At 37.2% G+C, this 19040-nt stretch overlaps 1 protein-coding gene across 1 annotated transcript; it reads left to right on the top strand.

Moving 5' to 3' along the window:
* The first annotated feature begins 277 nt into the window (after positions 1–277).
* Positions 278–18488, top strand: LOC100252931 (probable LRR receptor-like serine/threonine-protein kinase At1g56140). The gene is made up of 8 exons (XM_059740447.1): positions 278–348; positions 9854–10174; positions 10832–11073; positions 16480–16634; positions 16750–16960; positions 17184–17415; positions 17739–17889; positions 17988–18488. The coding sequence occupies exons 1-8, from the start codon at positions 278–280 to the stop codon at positions 18201–18203; spliced, it is 1599 nt and encodes a 532-aa protein (XP_059596430.1). The 3' UTR covers positions 18204–18488.
* The last annotated feature ends 552 nt before the right edge of the window (positions 18489–19040 follow it).

The following is a 19040-nucleotide window of genomic DNA, read 5'->3' as shown; positions in this document are numbered from 1 at the left end:
GACGTGGTACCACCAGAAAGGTAGAAGAACACTTCCCAAGGCACGTGCACGGATTGGGGTGGAGAGAAAGTAGTCGGAACTTCGCCGGAAAGGCTGTTTGGAGGGCTGACGGAGACAAAAATCCCCAAAAGAGGTACGTGCAGGGCTCGGATGGGAGAACCAGGTAGGTAGGGATGCTGGTCGGTGGCAGGCGAGGCTGGAGGAGGAGGCGCGTCGCCGGAAAAGGCCTCACGCGCCCTCACGCGCCGGCTCGTGAGATGGAGTCGCCGAACGGAAAATGGCGCGTGGCCGGAGCGTGGATCCTCTTTTGATGCCGGTGCCTTCACAAAAGTTGGAGATCTCCTCCAGGCGCTCCTTCTAGTATGGTCAGTGTCGGAAAAATAGGTCGTCGGAAAAGTTCGCCGGAAAATTTCGCCGGAAAGTTCGCCGGAAAATTTCGCCGGCGGTGAGTGGTTTCTAACGATGATCCGATTGACCGGAAAGTGTTGGGAGATGGGGAGGGTGACCGGAAAGAAACACAGTCACCGGAAGGTTTCCCGGAGTTGATGACACGGGAAACAGGAAAGAATTAGGTTTTCTTCCTTGGCTCTGATACCATGTTGAAAGAGAGAGAGAAAGGAGAAAAACCTTAATTCTCATTCATGTGATGTCTACTTACAATTGAGATATATATATATATATATATATATATATATATATATATATATACAAGGCTAGGAGTCCTAACCACCATACATGTGACCTATATTAACAAGGAAAGATAATATACTATAAATACATTATATTCAACAGACACCAGCCTCGTTTGTGTCTATGTGTTGTGATAGCCAAGCTGCAATTGCTAAGGCTAAGAGTAAAATATTTAATGGGAAGAACAGGCATATACGCCTAAGGCACAATATTGTGCGGTAGCTGCTTGAAACAGGGGTTATATCCCTAGAATTTGTGAGGTCAGAGTTGAATTTGGCCGATCCTTTGACCAAACCACTAAATAAGAAACTAGTAGAAGAAACATCAAGGGGTATGGGGCTTATGCCTATTATAGAAGTCAAGAGTGGTGGTAACCTAACCTATTAGAATGGAAATTCCATGAAGTAGGTTCATATGGGTAATAACAAATCACTTGTTGACTTGAGGTGCTCTATCAACTCTAATTGTATGTGAGTCTATCCTTATGGTGTGGATAGAGTGTATTATGCATTGATTAATGTTGAGTGTTTACTCTTAATGAATACCATATTCCTTATGGATGGTATGTTTATGTAGAACATACTTGATGGATTCACCTATATGAGAGTGGAGGTGGGGGCCGCTTCCTATGAGAACTTAGGCAGATTCTCTGGAGCTCTCATGAATATCCAAGCAGGGCACATGGCCTATTTGTGCCAACCTGTTTTGTACAACTCGTAGTGAAGTTGAGAAAACCAATGTGGATAAAAAGTCCATTGAGTTACATCAAGAAACATTGGTTCATAGAAATTTATTTTCACCGTATTTTGTGATTCAATACTTATTTGTCCTAAGATTGGTTCATAGCCTTTGGGCACCAGTACTGATGCATTGGATTTTCTTTTTGCTAAAAAAAAAAAAAAAAATCACGTTTACATTGTGGGGGATTGTAGGAAGAGTGTAAATAATTTTATTTTATTTTATTTTATTAGTCTTTTATTTTTGGGAAGAGTCCTATTGGGATTGTGCTAGTAGAGTCTCGCTCCACTTATAAGTAGAATCCCTTTCCACTTTGAATCATGTTCTGATTACAAGTAGAGTCTCATTAGGATTGTGTTAGTGACCTATAAAAGCAGGTCACCTTTCACTCTCTTAATACCAATTTTTCAAAGAATTTTTTGGAGAGTTTTTCAGAGAGTCTTTTCGTACATCTATCAGGAGAAATTTTTTCAAAACCCGAGTTGTACACTTCTCACTTACAGAGTACACCCAAGGCGAGATCTAACTGTTGAATCCTGGAGGTAGACCACTGGTACCCTAGTGCACCGAGTTTGTCTTCGAGGAGGGTGGATTTATTTCAAGGACAGTGCTTGTCATGCCTTAGCTGATAAGTTTTTCTTCTTATTCATTTTGTTTTTTGTTTGTATCTTTTGGGCCAGTCCTTTGTTTCCATACCCTTAACACCAACACCCTTCATCTGTGGAGCTCTCTTGCATGCCATTTTGATGAATTGAAGATCCAGAACTGTCTGAGAGCTTTTCCGTTTTCTCTTGATTCCCATTTGATAAATTGATTCCAGCTGTGCCACCAGAGAAACTCTGAGAAACCTACTGCTCAATGAGAATTGGCTGACCAATGGAGTAAAACAAAGGGTGCCTTTATTTCATTATTTTTCTTCAAGTTTTGTGTGGTATTTCTAGATTTAAGCAAGTAAGAAATATTTTTATTATTCTCATGGTACTGCTGTCCATCTATTGTTGAATCATGAAAACAGTGATCTTCTCAATAAAATATGCAATTCCATACCACAGCTCAACCATGTTAGCATGCTACACTGCCTCAATAATCAATCCAAAGCTAGCATTATCATCTTCTTTATTGCTTCCAATATACATATAGTGTCAAACTTGTGCAGAAAGAATAACCATGGGGGACGTCAACATTATTCATAAAGGTCTATTATAAAATTAGGTAAATCTTCCTTATGAGCCAAACCGAGAATTGGAATGGATCACTTTTGGCTGCAACCTCAACCCAGTAAAGTCTAGCTAGTTCAACATGCAATGAAGGGTTGAAAGAAGAAGCACAACCACAAATTCAACCACAAACTATTCTGTAAGTTCTGGTTTGAGCATGTGGTTCCAAAGCATTGAGGCACGCTTGCTCAGCCAGTTGAGATCATAGCCTTCAACAACTATTAGGGACTTTCGGAAATGAGACTGCTCAACTTGGGCTCGCCTGGTTAGTATTCTGGAGGATTTGAGAGGTGAAACCAAGTTGGATGGCTTCTTGCACCAGCCTTTGCACTAGGGTAAGGCGTCGCTACAAAGTGCTTTCTACAACAAATAAAACCCCAAATGATTAAAAGTCCATTTCCTTTCCAAGTTGCAGTATTGATATCATAGAACATGTCAAAGGATTCATTAAAATAGTAGTGGTAGGCTAAAAGATCCTTCAAATCAATCATCTCATATGTTGATTTGCAGCATTTGACCAGACACTGGAGCTTGTATGAGAAAATTTTTTGATGGGAAGGGTGTACATGAACTGCATACCTAAGAGGATGGCCACATGCATTTGCTCTTTGAAAATCTGAAACAGAAAGTGAATAAACAGAGAACTGGTGATAACATGGATAGTTTGAAATAAGCTCTTATCGTCTGCATTCCCAACTCCAGAACCTTCACCGCTTTCTTGAGAGCATTAAGCCGATCATCAATTCCATTTATCCCCTCACCTTTGTTTTCCTTGGCTCTGGTTACTTTGGAGGATCAAAACTAATCAGATTTGCCCACAGGTTCGCTAGTATCAGAAAGTAGTGATTCCCATTCTAAACCACCATTGTCACATCGGGCACCATTTCTAGAGTGAAATTAGGACTTGAAGAATGCTCCAAACTTACTGAATTTTCCTGAGCCACTTCCTCCCATTGCTATTCTGCCCACTTGCACCAAGAAAATAATAGTCCATAAGATATGAGATCCCTCGGTAGGGTGATCGGGAATGTATACATGTGGAATCAGGTTGCAAAAGAGCAACCACGAAGTGCTGGGAAAATCTTAAAGTCAGCTTGATGGGGCCTAATCAAACACTATCTTCCTTTATTTTCTGGCCAATGGGTAAATTTGTTGCCAATGAAATGCTATCTCCAGTTCTTCCAATTCACTATAATACCTTGGAATCAACTATCCAATATTTGAGCGAGCATACTGAGATTGCTGCATGCTTCATCCCTCATATCAACACTTCCATCATTCCCCAATGTACACCCAAATACAAAGACAAGGATTCAAACATCGTGCAGGAAAAAGAATAGAGAGCAAATAAAAACAAAGTAAAACTTGGAGAAGGAAAGAGCAGAAGATGTCGATCAATAAACATAAATAGCCCTACTTCAAATATTAATCCATGACCTGGATAGAGGGAACAATGCCGAATAGGATTTAAATGAAAATAGAGTATAATCAAATTCAGGCATGGAGTTAAATATTTTAGAAGACATCAATGGCATATAAAAGAATCGAAATCAAAATAGGGCAAACAAATAAACAACCAATCTCAATAGAACAACTTATGGTCCTTAATGTCCACACCAAACCACAAAAATTGAACATTTAGAAACGACCAAATGGAGGAATCAAATATGGGTAAGAACACCAAGAGTAACCAAAAGCATACTTGGACAGTCTTGGCCGCAATCGCTCATTCCCTGCTCTTATGTACTTCCTCCAAAATCCGTCGAATACTTTTTTTTTCTTCTCGAATCCTTCCCCTAAAAAAAACCCTTTCCGTTGAAGAAAACTCCCCCTTATTTTCTTTTTCCATTTTCCTTCCTTTTTTGCCCAAAACCTCTCTCTGCCTCCTTTTTTTTTTTCTTTCTTCGATGCCTTACATTTTTAATTATGTGCATGATGGTCTTTTCGGAATGGAAAGTATGGCTGCCAATATGGAATGCATGGCTACCTGTGTATGAAGTCTCTGATTTTGTCATCCCAAAGAATATCTCATACAACCGCAATATTTCCTTATTAAAAATCGACCCATAGGAATGCTTAGATTCAGTTTGTGCATGATCCATGATCTCATACAAAAACATATAATTAAAACTAAAGTAAGAATGATATAATTGAAAATTTAGAAACAAAATTATACAATTAAAATAAGCTAAGCCAATCACACACATATTTGAGAAGAACGAAATATTACTTCATGCAATATAAAAATAATTAAGATCATTAATCACAAACAATTCCCTAAAATAAATAAATAAATAAATAAACAAACAAATAAATAAACAAAGAAGGAAGAACACGCAATCATGTAAAAATTACTTAAAAGGTGACCTAAGTGGGATAGAGTATGCCTAAATAAGCTTAAGTAACCTAAATGGGCCTAGGTGAACCTAGATGAGCCTAGGTAGATCTAAAAGTTGTCTAAATGACCTAAGGTGGTCAGAACAATGCCTAAGTGACCTAGGGTGTCTAAAGTAAAGTGCACCTAAGTGAATAAAACCTAAACTAAATTAGGGGGTTTCCAAGGTCACAATGAGGGGTCAGATAAATCCCTCAACTAAAGTCTCTGAGGTGGCTCAAAAAAGGTGAGTTATATGAGTAGCTATGAGCCACCAAGGGATTACTTTGGAGTACTGAAAGAGCACTTAAAGACATGTGATAAAAGGACAAAATAGAGGATCTACAACTGGTGTACTAGAAATCATAGGAATGGTATGTCTCTAACCTTTTGGATCCATAGTATCTTGTGCAAAAGTGGGTCTATTTTTTAATGTATCCTCCAATCTATTACTCTTTGCCTTATTCCTTATTGTTGGGAACCTTCAATTAATCCTTTCTCATGACTTAGATCTCATAGGGTGCATGAAAATCTATCATAGGCTCTTTAAATATATCTCAGTGGAAACTAGGTATTCAAAAACCAATATTGATAGCATAGAAAACATAGATTTAAAGAAAAAGTTTATTTATTTTCAGAAAATTGCAAGTGACTAGGGATCTTATATTATTATTATTAGTACCAGTATTATTAGTTGTTTTTATTATTATCAATATTATTATTATTATTATTATAATTATTATCATTATCCTTATTATTATTATAATCATTATTATTATTTTTTATCGTTATCTTTGTTATTCTTAGTACCATTATTATTTATTTATATTATGCTTTTATTGTGTCATTTTATTTTCATTTTTTTATTATTGTATTATGTTTTTTTATTGCTTTATTTACTTTGTTTTTATTATATAAAAAAAATAGAAAAAGGGAGTCGGTGGACTACATAAGAAGAAGAAGAAAAAAAAAAGATGTTTTATGGAAAAATTAAAAGTCAAAATTGATACTTAGGAAGCTAGCAAGAAGCATGGGGATTAAAAGTTGTTTTTTTAAAACAAAGAAAAGAAGAGTAGAAAAAGGATTTCTTGGAGAGAAAGGAAAAGTGGGGGGGTGTTTCCTGAAGAGGCTGTGGGAAATTGGAGCTACATGGGAAGCTGTAAGGGAAGTCTTAAGGGTGAAGTCTGGAAAGGGAGAGGAAAGGGTTTTGAAGAAAAAGCATTCAGATTTAAAGAAGGAGAAAAGCAGAAAAAAGAAAGAAAAAGAGGAGTTTGAGAGAAGTCTAAGAGGAGTTTGAGAGAAGTCTGAGAGGAGTAAGAGGGAAGGTTTTGAGAGAGAAAGAAAGAAAAGTAAAAGAAAGAGCTGACAGGAGGAATTCCTAGAAAAGAGGGGGGTAGCTGGAAACTGATATTTCATACAGCCAGAGAGGACTTCCGAGGTATGGATTTTATTATTCCTGCTGTTTAATTTGCATGCCATGTCACTGTCCTTTCTCTTTCATGATTCCTGGATATTTTAAATTGCTTGAGAATAGACAGTGAAGAACACTTGTTGTCCGTGGGAATCTAGTTCTGATATTTCTATTTACCATTGTTGCATGTTTGTTTTTACTTTCACCGTCTTGCTCAGAAATATAATATGAATATGCAGTCTTAGCTTGGTTGTTGGATATTTTCTGGTTTGTGTCTCTATTTGACCTTGGACTCACCTGCTTCCATCCCACCAATCTGAGCTCATTGGCTATGACATGAAACGCTATTATGGGTAGTTCATTCCATCATTTCGTTATGTGCTTTATTTTCTGGGTGTTTGACCTTTGTTTTCGGATGTTTGGCCATGGAGAGTTGGACCCTGTGAATATGGGATGTTGAGAAGTCGTGGATGATCATGAGATGATATCCATGTAGTGTTTGAACAAGATGTCTAAACGTTAAGAGCTAGGCACCGTTTTCTTCTTTGTTGGGGCTAGACATGTTCATGTTCTTCAAACCAGCCATGCGGTGTCTGAACGGGGCGGCTGTACCGTTGGTGGCAGCGGTTGAAAGCTGGAGATGAAACCCTCTCCAGGTGCTCGCTTCAGCTGCGCATGGAGGGGGCTACAACTTATTTTTCTGGTGGCTGACCTTGGTTGCAACCCTGCTAGCGGTTGTAGTGACTTCCTTTGCCCTCGCCGGAATACATAGGAGTGTTCGGGTAGTCTTTAGATGTGTGTCTCGCTGGCGGTAGCAAACTGACTGCTTTCCAGCGTCGCATGCAAGAGCTCGTCTTTATGCAGTCCATTCACTTTGCTCCTCTGTCAAAGTCAAAAGGAAACAAAAAGAAAGAAAGAAAAAAACTATTAAACCATGTATTTTATTTACTTTTCTGGCCCAAATAGTGTTTTAAAATCCTTGTTTCTTTTTCTATTTAATTTATTTTTTGTTTTAGTCCTCAAATAGTTTTTAAACTTTCTAGAACTCAATTTTTAAAATACAAACTTTGAATAGTCTTCTTAAGTTTAGTTTTTCCTTTTTTTAAATACGATTTTCAAACTTTGAATAGTCCTCAAAACTTTTTTTAAAAATAAAAATAAAAACACCATTCTTAAATTCTCAAACTTGCATAATTCCACATCTAGTTTTTTTAAATACTAACTTCAAAATTAATTTTCCCGAAATTCCATTTCGCTTAAAATTCCGGATTCATTTTTTTTTTTAAAAAATTCGTGTACCCAAAGTTTCCTAAAATTTCAAAATTTTGGATTCATTTTTTTTTAAAAACAAAAAAAATAAATAAAATTCCCGTTCCAAGTTTCCGAAATCTTCCAATGGCCACAAGGACCCTATCCAATGTTTAGTCTACATAGCTCGGATAGATAAGAGTGACATTCTTGGGTTTGTCTTATCACATTGCATGAGAAATTCTTGGGCAGAAAACTTAAGTGGATGTGTCTAGATGAGAGAGACTTATTGTTGTACTTCTCTTTCAACGTTGGCATGCTGCCGATAATAGAGAAAGAGTTTGTACTTTTGAAAAAGGGTTCCAAACACACAACTCGAGAGACACTGGAAGTGGGGCATTCAACCAAAGTTTTTTTGGCAACAGGCACAAGAAAGTTTTCCAGCATGCATCAAATGACCATTGTCAATGTTTATTAATTATTATAGTATTGCATGACATTCAAAGTCCACTAACTTTTATTGTTTAAAGAATTGTTGTTGCATAGTGGATATAGCATTTCGTGTAGACTTATATTATAATATGCATGAAACAATGAGGTGCTTAGTTCATGAACAATGTTTATTATTTTTATAGGCTCTTGTATTTTAGGTTCTAAGCTATTGCGTGTTTATCATTTTATTTTAAGTGTTTGGTTTGATCTCATGGCATAAAAATTTTTGTTTTATTCCTCATAAATTCATTTGAACATGAAGACAATTAAAATAATTTTTAACATTCATTTTAATTGCTATATCTCAATGGTCCATGGTAAATCAATTTTCTTAAATTCTCTCTTTTAATTAATTTTAGTTTTGGTTAAATTTTGAATAATAGTAGAAAATTGGAATTTAAAAAAAAAATAAAAATTTAGTTTTGATTAATTTTAATAATAATGGAAAATTAGATTTTTTTTTAAAATAATACTATAAAATAGGATTTTTTTCCTTAATTTTGGCTAATTTCGAATAATAGTGGAAGCTTGAGCATTGTTTTTTTTTTTTTTTTTTTAATATAAAAAATTCAAAGTAAGATTAATGGCCGGCCATGAGATGTTTCATGTTAGTGGTTTGGTTCATTGAATTAAAAATTCAAGTGAATGTGGTGGATCATGGTGTTATTGGTTTATATTGTTATAAATTTAAAATAAAAAAAATGAAAACTAATATCCATGTAGCTTTATAATATTCATGAAATTTTGTTTGTTTATTTATTATTATTATTATTATTATTTTTCTTCATTTTCATAAAATCATTTGTTGTTAATTTTTAAATATCTATGTTAATTTATATTGCTCCTTAAATTTTTATTCTTATTTTTGGTCAATATACAATAATTTGAATTGTCATTAAAATTATTAATTGTTATTTTGGTTGACCCATATTAATTCTTTGTAGTCCTTTGAATTTTTAGTTTTTAATTTGATGGCCTATGATAATTTGTATATACCTGGGAGTTTTTAATTGTTGATTTTAATAACTCATGTTAGTATATATTGCTTCTTGAATTTTTAGTCTTTGGTTTGGGCTGATCCATGTTGACATATATTGCTCTTTGAATGATTAATTGATATTTCGGTTGATTCATTGTTGTTCAATAGTTTTCTTTAAATATTAAGGTTTTAGTATTTATTTACCTCTTATTAGTTTGGGATTTAAATATCCTTAGATGTTAGTTTTTATTATTTTCCAATTATTCATTCTTATTGACCCTAAATTAGTTCATGTTTTTTTATTATCTCTAGCATTAGTTTGGTTGTTCCTCATTAATTTAGGTTTTTAATATCCCTAGTTGTCGATTTATTTTAATGTTTCATGTTAGTATATACTCTTGATAATTTTAGGGTTAGTTTCCCTTAATTAATTTTCTCATGTTCTGATATTCAGTTGTCAGTTTTCAATATTTTATGTGTAAATAGTATTAAAGTATGTGAGGTTGAGATTGTTTTATTATTATTATTATGTTATAAGATATTCCATCCCAGACCCACACTTTGCATAGCCACCTTTGGGATGCGAGTCCCACCGACTACATACCATCTTTTTATTTATTATTTATTATTTTTATTCTCATACATCAAAAATATAATTTTCAAAACTTCGATCTTCACGTTTCGATTTTTCAAACTAATGGCAGGCGAAATAGGAAATATATCAAGGAGTTGGAGAATGAGAGGGGCTTAGTGCTGAAGAATGCCGAGAGTATCACAGAGGAGATCTTACATTACTTTGAGAAGCTTTACACAAATCCGACAGGAGAGTCTTGGGGTGTTGAAGGATTAGATTGGTCCCCTATTTCGGAAGAGAGCGCGTTAAGGTTAGACTTCCCTTTCACCGAAGAAGAGATTTCTAAGGCCATTTTTCAGTTGGATAGGGACAAGGCTCCGGGGCCAGATGGCTTTACTATTGCCGTATTCCAAGAGTGTTGGGATGTGATTAAGGAGGATTTGGTGAGAGTGTTCGCTGAATTCCATAGGAGCGGAATTATCAATCAAAGCACTAATGCCTCTTTCATTGTTCTAATACCCAAAAAGAGTTTGTCAAAGAGAATATCAAACTTTAGACCCATTAGTTTGATCACTAGTCTCTACAAGATAATAGCCAAAGTGCTCTCTGGGCGTCTAAGAGGGGTTCTACATGAGACCATCCACTATACTCAAGGCGCTTTTGTTCAAGGGAGACAAATATTGGACGCGGTTCTTATAGCGAATGAGATAGTGGACGAGAGAAGAAGGTTAGGGGAGGAAGGCGTCGTATTCAAAATAGACTTTGAAAAGACATACGATCATCTGAAGTGAGACTTTTTGGATCATGTGTTAGAAAAGAAGGGGTTCAGTCCTAGATGTAGGAAATGGATGAGTGGCTGTTTATCTTCAGTATCTTATGCAATCTTGGTGAATGGTAGTGCTAAAGGGTGGGTTAAGGCATCAAGGGGATTAAGACAAGGCGACCCTTTATCCCCTTTTTTGTTTACTTTTGTCCCAGACGTGCTGAGCAGGATGCTTATGAGAGTTGAGGAAAGAAATATGATGGAGGGTTTCAGGGTGGGTAGAAATAGAACTAGGGTGTCCCATTTGCAATTTGCGGATGATACCATATTCTTTTCTAACTCAAGGGAGGAAGAGTTGCAGACTCTGAAGAGTCTTTTGCTAGTGTTTGGGCACATTTCTGGGCTCAAGGTCAATCTTAACAAGAGTAGTATTTATGGCATCAATCTTGATCAGGTTCATCTTTCAAGATTGGCTGAGATGCTTGATTGTAAGGCGTCTGGTTGGCCTATTCTCTATCTGGGTCTCCCTTTGGGCGGGAATCCTAAGGTGTGTGGATTTTGGGACCCAGTGGTTGAGAGAATCTCAAGTAGATTGGATGGGTGGCAAAAGGCCTATTTATCCTTCGGGGAGAGGATAACTCTTATCCAATCTTGTCTTACCCATTTGCCAAGTTACTTTCTATCCTTTTTTAAAATTCCCGCTTCAGTGGCTGCAAAAATAGAGAGGTTGCAAAGGGATTTTTTATGGTCAGGGGTTGGGGAAGACAAAAGGGATCATTTAGTGAGGTGGGATGTTGTGTGCAAGCCGAAGACAATAGGGGGTTTGGGTTTGGGGAATATTTCTTGGAGGAATCTCGCTCTTCTAGGGAAATGGTTATGGAGGTATCCTAGAGAGGGATCAGCTCTTTGGCATCAGGTCATTTTAAGCATTTACGGTTCACAATTTAATGGTTGGGATGCTAACACTTTAGTAAGATGCTCACATCGCTGTCCTTGGAAGGCTATTGCTCAAGTCTTTCAAGGGTTTTCTTTGATTACTCGGTATGTGGTAGGAAACGGGGAAAGAATTCGGTTCTGGGAAGATTTGTGGTGGGGGGACCAACCTTTGGGAATCCAATATCCAAGACTATTTAGAGTAGTAGTGGATAAAAACATTTCTATTTCTTCAGTTCTTGGTCCTTCTCGGCCTTTCTTGTGGAATTTGAATTTCCGCCGTAACCTGTCAGATTCTGAGATTGAGGACTTAGAAGGCCTCATGCGGTCTCTCGATGATTTGTATCTCTCTCCTTCGGTCCCAGATGCCAGATTATGGCCATTATCCTCTTCAGGGCTTTTTTCAGTCAAATCCTTTTTTCTAGCATTATCTCAATCTTCTGGATCTCCTCAGAACTTTCCTTCAAAGTTCGTGTGGAATTCTCAAGTTCCTTTCAAAGTGAAGTCCTTTGTCTGGTTAGTGGCACACAAGAAGGTGAATACTAATGATATGTTACAAGTGAGAAGACCCTACAAAGCCCTTAGTCCTGATATTTGTATCCTGTGCATGAAGCATGGGGAATCAGCATATCATCTTTTTCTTCATTGCTCCTTGACGATTGGGTTGTGGCACAGGCTATTTCAGTTAGCTAAGATGGATTGGGTTCCCCCAAGGAGCATATATGACATGATGTTCATCAATTTTAAAGGCTTCGGTAATTCTAAGAGAGGGATAGTTTTGTGGCAAGCTGCGAGCATAGCTCTAATTCGGGTTGTGTGGTTGGAAAGAAACGCAAGGATTTTTGAGGATAAAGCAAGGAATTCAGGGTTCCTTTGGGACTCTATTGTTTTCCTTGCTTCCCTTTGGGCTTTCTGTTCCAAGGCATTTAAGGGGATTCCCCTTAATGCGATTCAACTGGATTGGATAGCGGTGTGTACTCCATAGGGATTGGTCCTTAGTGGGAGGTCGTTTGTTTTAAGTGTTTTTTCTTATATTTTAGTTGTCTTTGGTGGGAGGATTTCTCATCCTTCTTCTTGTACTTCTTTTTATATTAATATATCTTTGTGGCGTTTCCAATCAAAAAAAAAAAAATTCCAATTTTCCAAAAATTTCTATTTTCGAAATAATTTTCCAAAATTTCATTTTTAAGTTTAATTTTCCGAAATTCCATTCTCGAAATTTCAATTTTCCAAATTTCCAATTTTTAAATTTAATTTTTCGAAATTTAATTTTTCAAAAATAATCCTTCCAAATTTTCAATTTTTTAATTTAATTTTTCAAAATTCCATTCTCGAAATTCCCATTTTCCAAAATTCAAAATTTATTTATTTATTCATTTTTTATTTAATTTTATTTTAAATTATTTATTTATTTATTTATTTTGAAATACCATTCTCAAAGAGATTTCCAAAATTTTCAAACTCATTTTTTTTATAAAATAAAATTCCACACTTCTGAAATTTCAAATTTAATTTTCAAAATTCCTATTTTCAACTTTTTTATATAAAAATGAATAAGTTTTCATAATTCTAAAATGATGGAATTTATGAGAATTAATTCATAGCAAAAATTAATTGGGCTTTGGTGGGGGCCCGACATTCATAACATTTTTTTCGAAAATAATTCAAGTAAGTTGTGCTCTCCATTTTGTTTGATTTTGATTTAGTTTTGTATGAGATTTTTTTTACACTTGTCATTATACACTAACCTTATTTTCATGACAGCGCTTTATTACCTACTATTAAGGTACACTCTCACTCTCACTTCGTTTATCATTTCGTCATCATGACTTATTTTTGAACTATGATCATTTTGGTATTCATTGATCTTCTAGTTAATTGCCATGTCTGGTTCACCTTATTTAGTAGAGACCCATTTTTTTTAGGGGCTTAGAGGGGTGCTACGGTCTTTACCGTACCTTCCCAATAAGTAACCTGATCCCCGAACCCAGACTTAGGTTTTTCATAGACAGCTTTTCCAAAAAAAATTAGGAGTCCATTTAGGGGTTTTATTTTTACTTGTTTTTCCCCTTTAAAAATAAATAAAAGTAAGTGGCGACTCCAAGTCTTTTCTAAAAATCATATTTTTCACCTAAATAACGAAAAACGAGTCTCGTCGATCGAGTGGGAACGCATCATTAAAAATGCAGGGTCCACAATAGCTAGATCTGGATGTTCCTAGATTAATTCCTTGCAGTGAAGAGCATGTTAAAAAAAAAAAAAGGAGAATTTCTCCTCATGTTGCTACTCACGTGTGTGTCTCGTACAATTCCTGTGCACATCGTGTGCGATTCCCATGCATGCAACCTGTGTGCATCCTGTATAGTTCTCGTGCATGCGACTTGTATGATTCTAGTGCGTTTCTCGTACACCCACCCGATGACTCTTCCTTGTGTCTAAGCACTAAGATGGTTGAGATCTCAAGGGTGAAAGCTAGGATTTTCTCTCTAGACTGAAAAGAGAGAATGATAAGACCTAGAAACCCTAACCCCTAAAGGGGTATTTATAGGCTTCCTACTAGGCTTGGGTCACTTAATCTAACCATGGGCTTGGGTCACTTAATCTAGTCCAAAAAGGTTGCTAATTGATTAATTAACCATACAAGATCCTAATTAGTCAATTAGCCTAGTCTAGACATTCCACTCACTTATCCTTATGTAACCTTGCATAATTACCAAAACACTTTTATGCACAAAAGTGAACTAAAAACCCATACAACCCTCATAAACAGTGCCATCAAGGAATATGAACTTAGAGTGGGGACCACTGGGACCCATAGGAGTACTAGCTCCCTCAAAATCAATTCTGAAATTGACTTAACATCCCATTATAGAGAGTCAACTACACTCCAATACCTTATGCATATTTCAACGAGACATCAAGTGCTCAACTCTATGACCTACAATCCACTGCATGCAGGCTCCCCATGAACTAGTGTTCATAATCTAACAAGGTAGTGCTATTACCTATCAAGATTACCTCTCAAATCCTTGAATTATAGATCCTACTTATTTTATGATCAACTAACATACTCTGTCTCTAAGGTGCATATGTCAAATTCCACTAAAGGAATTACTCTGGCTAGAGATTTCATGATTACATGTCCTTTGGATCACCCAAGGGGACACACTATCTCAATCCCATGAAATATCATGGTGCCTCTATTGAGAATACCTATTGCCACCAACCTTCATCAATAGTGACTTAATGCATAAGGATATATGACCACTTTAAGGTCTCACCCATAGGTTAAAGCCTCCTGTTGATTTTAGCACATGCTTAATAGCCTCTCAAGGTTGAGAGTCCATGCAGTATAATACCTTGGTGAATCATGACAATTGATAGCATTGTGTCATGATTCACCATAGGTCTTGTCCAATATGCATCACATACACTAGTGCTGCACTCACATAGTAGGCGACTCTTAAAAAATGGAAGCTTTATTGCTTTCAAAGAAAGCTATACAATGCTTGGAAGCTCACTTGCTTGGTTGGTTAGGTTCTTGGGTGGTGCCTTGGCCAAATGAGACCCTCACCTATTTATAGGCACCATTGGAACTCTCTGGAACCTTGAAGGGTTCCTTACAATTCAAGAAGATTCTAGAATACCTTACACAATTCTATGTACAATCCTATGTACAAGAATATACAAGAGATTCCTAGAATTCTCCAGAAAGCCTTGGACTCCTCTCATGCATTCCACCATAGTGTAGAGATGTGTGGACATCTTTAGGCATTTCTAGAACCTTCCACACTCTTCCCACTAATGACTTAGTGTAGATGGCTCCAGGAGTCTCCGAAAGCTTCATAGGCTCTATATAAGCCCATGAGGAGGGTCATTTGAAGCATCCTGTGACACTCTCCCCCACTTATGCCGTCGACGTCCTCGTCGTTGCCTTTTCTTGAAACCTCTCGATGTGTTTCCAAAATCATCTCAAGGAATCCACATGTTCCTAGTTTACTTGTCTCTTAGGTAGTCTTTTCCATCGGACTAGATACTCTATCACAAGAGGGACCCCTTGTCTCCTGGTAACCCGTTCAGCCAAGATATTTTTCACCTCCTTTTCCTGTGAGGCCTCGGATGGATATAGACCCTTGCACTTTCGATGCTTGGAGTGCTGCTTCCTCTTGCCCATCGAGTTCACCTTTCCCTTAGTGACCTTGTCCATGTGTGTGCGAGCTTCCTCAGCTCGCCCCCCTTTTGCCTTCTTTACTTGCACCCCTGATGGTAAGGAGGTCTTAGGCGTACTAGGCTTTGGGTTCACTTAGAGGGCACCTAGTAGCTGCATCGAGCTCATATGTGCTTCGCACTCCTATTCCCTCTCCTCGATCATGGCACTGAGCGCCTTCTTCTTTGGACAATCCCGTGCCCAATGTAGACTGTCACACACAAAAAGCATTTGATTTTAGGTGTAAACTCCTTTTCTAAAACTTCCGAGTCGCGAGCGTCTTAGCCTAGCAAGCTAAGCATTGGGAGTAAGGCTAACTTAGCAAGATCAAGTGTCTTGATTTGTTTAAGTGTTGCACGAGCTGAGGAAAAGACTAAGTCCGTGACACTAAGGTGCCTAAGTGGGCCTATGGTGCCTAAATGGGCCTAAGGTGGCCTAAGGTGCCTAAGTGGGTCTATGGTCTAAATAAGGCTGTCAAGAGTCACAATGGGGTTAGGTAAATCCCTCAACCAAAGTCCCCAAGGTGGCTTAGAAAGGATAGGCTACACGAGTAGTAATGGGCCACCAGGGAATTGCTATAAAGTATTGAACAAATACCTAATAAGACATGTGCTAGGAGGACAAAATGGAGGGTTTACAATGAGCATCATATTGATATGTGCAGTTCTTTACATAAAAAGGAAAGCTTCCTATCTCAATGAGGATGAAGGTACTTCTGCTCTACTTTGGAATTTGTAAACCCTAAGAAGTCTGGTGCTTGCTTGCAGCACAGAAGATTAGACACAACCTTTTCTATCATATGAAGGACATCACTTTCTACAAAATGAAATGGACATTATCTAAAATTGTACAGATATTTCGATAACATTTGTCTTCCATGAATTTGCAGAGTTTCTTGGAATAGGCCCTAGACCAAACACTTTCAGTTCTTCAGAGTTAGAAACTGCAACAGAAGACTTCAATCTTGCAAATAAGCTAGGGGAGGGTGCATTTTGGCCTGTGTACAAGGTAAACTTAATTTTACTTACCAATAATGTATTGCATTTCATAACCTTTTCTCATTGTAATGAGAGCATTAAATAATTCAAAAAGTATTATGTTGCTGAATTTTAGTGTTTTACAGGGCGCTCTTAATGATGGGAGGGTAGTAGCTGTAAAGCAACTTTCAGTAGCATCTCAACAAGGGAAGAGTCAATTTGTGGCAGCGATTGCTGCCATATCTGCAGTGCAGCACCGCAACCTTGTGAAGTTGTATGGGTGCTGTATTGAAGGAAATAGATGGCTCCTTGTTTATGAACATCTTGAAAACAAGAGCTTAGATCAGGCTCTCTTTGGTATGGATGTTTAGAATACTTTTCATCTTGCACTTCTATAAACCTTTGGGGAGGAAAAAAAAAATCTTTGTACTCTTGAGCACTCCCCAGTTTTTTTTTTTTTGTTTAAGTTCAAGTTATTCTTTGCTGTAACTTAATCTAGAATGACTACAATTGTCTGAAAATTTTCATCGTTTCTGCTAGTTTAATTTGTTTTTAATCAAATGGGTGCCGCTGCTTGTAGGCAAAAATGATTTGTATCTTGATTGGTCAATCCGCTTCAATACATGCTTAGGAACAGCTAGAGGGTTGGCTTATCTTCATGAAGACTCAAGGCCAAGGACTGTACACAGGGATGTTAAGGCTAGTAGCATTCTCCTTGATGCAAAGCTCTGCCCAAAAATATCAGATTTTGGACTGGCAAAGCTGTATGATGACAAGAAAACACACATCAGCGGCCGAGTTGCAGGCACAATGTGAGCTCCTTCAACTGTTTCCACGGAACCATTCTATTGCTACATCTGTATTCTACTATGGTCTATATCTAAGTGAAACTATATACATAGCCTTCATACATGCCTCAAAAAAAGGACACTTTCTTTGGCTTATTTTTATATTGAATAGATTGGTTCTGATACCTGCTGTTACCAAATTCAAATTCAATGTAAATTCATTCCCTTTTAGGAAATCTCCTGGACTTTTTAGATTTGGAATAAGCCTTTTTATTTAAATTCATAGGCCTCTTTACAAGCCTTCATTGAATTAACCTCAAAGAAGCCATTTTGATGTAATCTTGAAGTGGCTACCTAGCACCAGCGTATGCAATGCGAGGGCATCTGACAGAAAAAGCTGATGCCTTTGGATTCGGTGTTGTTGCTCTAGAGATCCTCAGTGGGAGGCCAAACTCTGATAACAGCTTGGATACTGAAAAAATATATCTTCTGGAATGGGTATAGCAAAATAACTTCTCATTTTCGTCTCTCTTTCCCAATATAATATTAGTAAAATAGCTTATTCCTTGTTCATGGTCATTTCTATATGTTTCCAGGCATGGACTCTACATGAAAATAACCGAAGCTTGGAGCTGGATCCAACATTGACAGCATTTGATGAAACCGAAGCCAGTCAAATCATAGGAGTGGCTCTCTTGTGCACCCAGGCATCACCAATGCTGCGGCCAACAATGTCACGTATTGCAGCAATGCTTGCAGGAGGCATTGATGTAGGCATAGTTACAGCAAAACCCAGTTACTTAACAGATTGAGATTTCAAAGACATAACAAACAGATTTTTGAACGAAGATAGTGAGGCATCCATATCATCTAAGAGCCAGAAGCATGATAATACAACTGATCAGATTCCTTCCCCTGTTAATCCCAATGAATCAATGCTCCATGAGATCACTGGAGAAGGAAGGTGATTTGGTTCCGCCACTGCGGTAACATTGTACCACTGTCATTGCAGCTCCATTAATCTTCTTATAAGGTTCCTTTCTTCTATCAGTACTTGGTACTTCTTGTTTTGCAGACAGTGACATGTACATAGAGTGAGATACCAGAGAGAGTGTTGGACGCATTTTCCAGTTCCTGAAAACTGCAGGATTTTAATGTTTGAACACCATCATACTTGAATGTATTATATGCCAATTTCATATTAGAATCGTGGACAACATTTGCACAGCTACTCAACCCTTGAATTGGAGCTTCACCAACTCAAGTTGAGAATTCCTGCAAGCACAGGCAGCTTCTTGAAAAGATAACGAGAAGGTAAGTATTACTTATGATAATAAAAAGATTATACTCAATTACATTTGTGGCCTAATTAGTACCATAACTCGGAAGGTTTACATCGGGTTATATACCTGCATAAGCCTAACCTTAATGGTTGGATAGGTTAGCTGAGGTTCAGTCGAAGCTTGCTAAGTGTTATGAAGTCTGATGTTGGAATTTCAATTGTTTGGATTCTATGAAGATCTTGTGTGCACAAAAGATGTTAATAGGTGTGAAATGGGATCATCTCCTTTAGGTTACCTCCCCATCAGCTTCTGGGGCCAAACACAATGATTCATAAAGATTGAAGAACTAGAAATTTTTGTTATAGT

This window comes from Vitis vinifera, chromosome 10 (assembly GCF_030704535.1).
Source record: "Vitis vinifera cultivar Pinot Noir 40024 chromosome 10, ASM3070453v1".
Taxonomy (NCBI): Eukaryota; Viridiplantae; Streptophyta; class Magnoliopsida; order Vitales; family Vitaceae; genus Vitis; species Vitis vinifera.
This window is presented reverse-complemented; position numbering and strand designations above follow the sequence as displayed.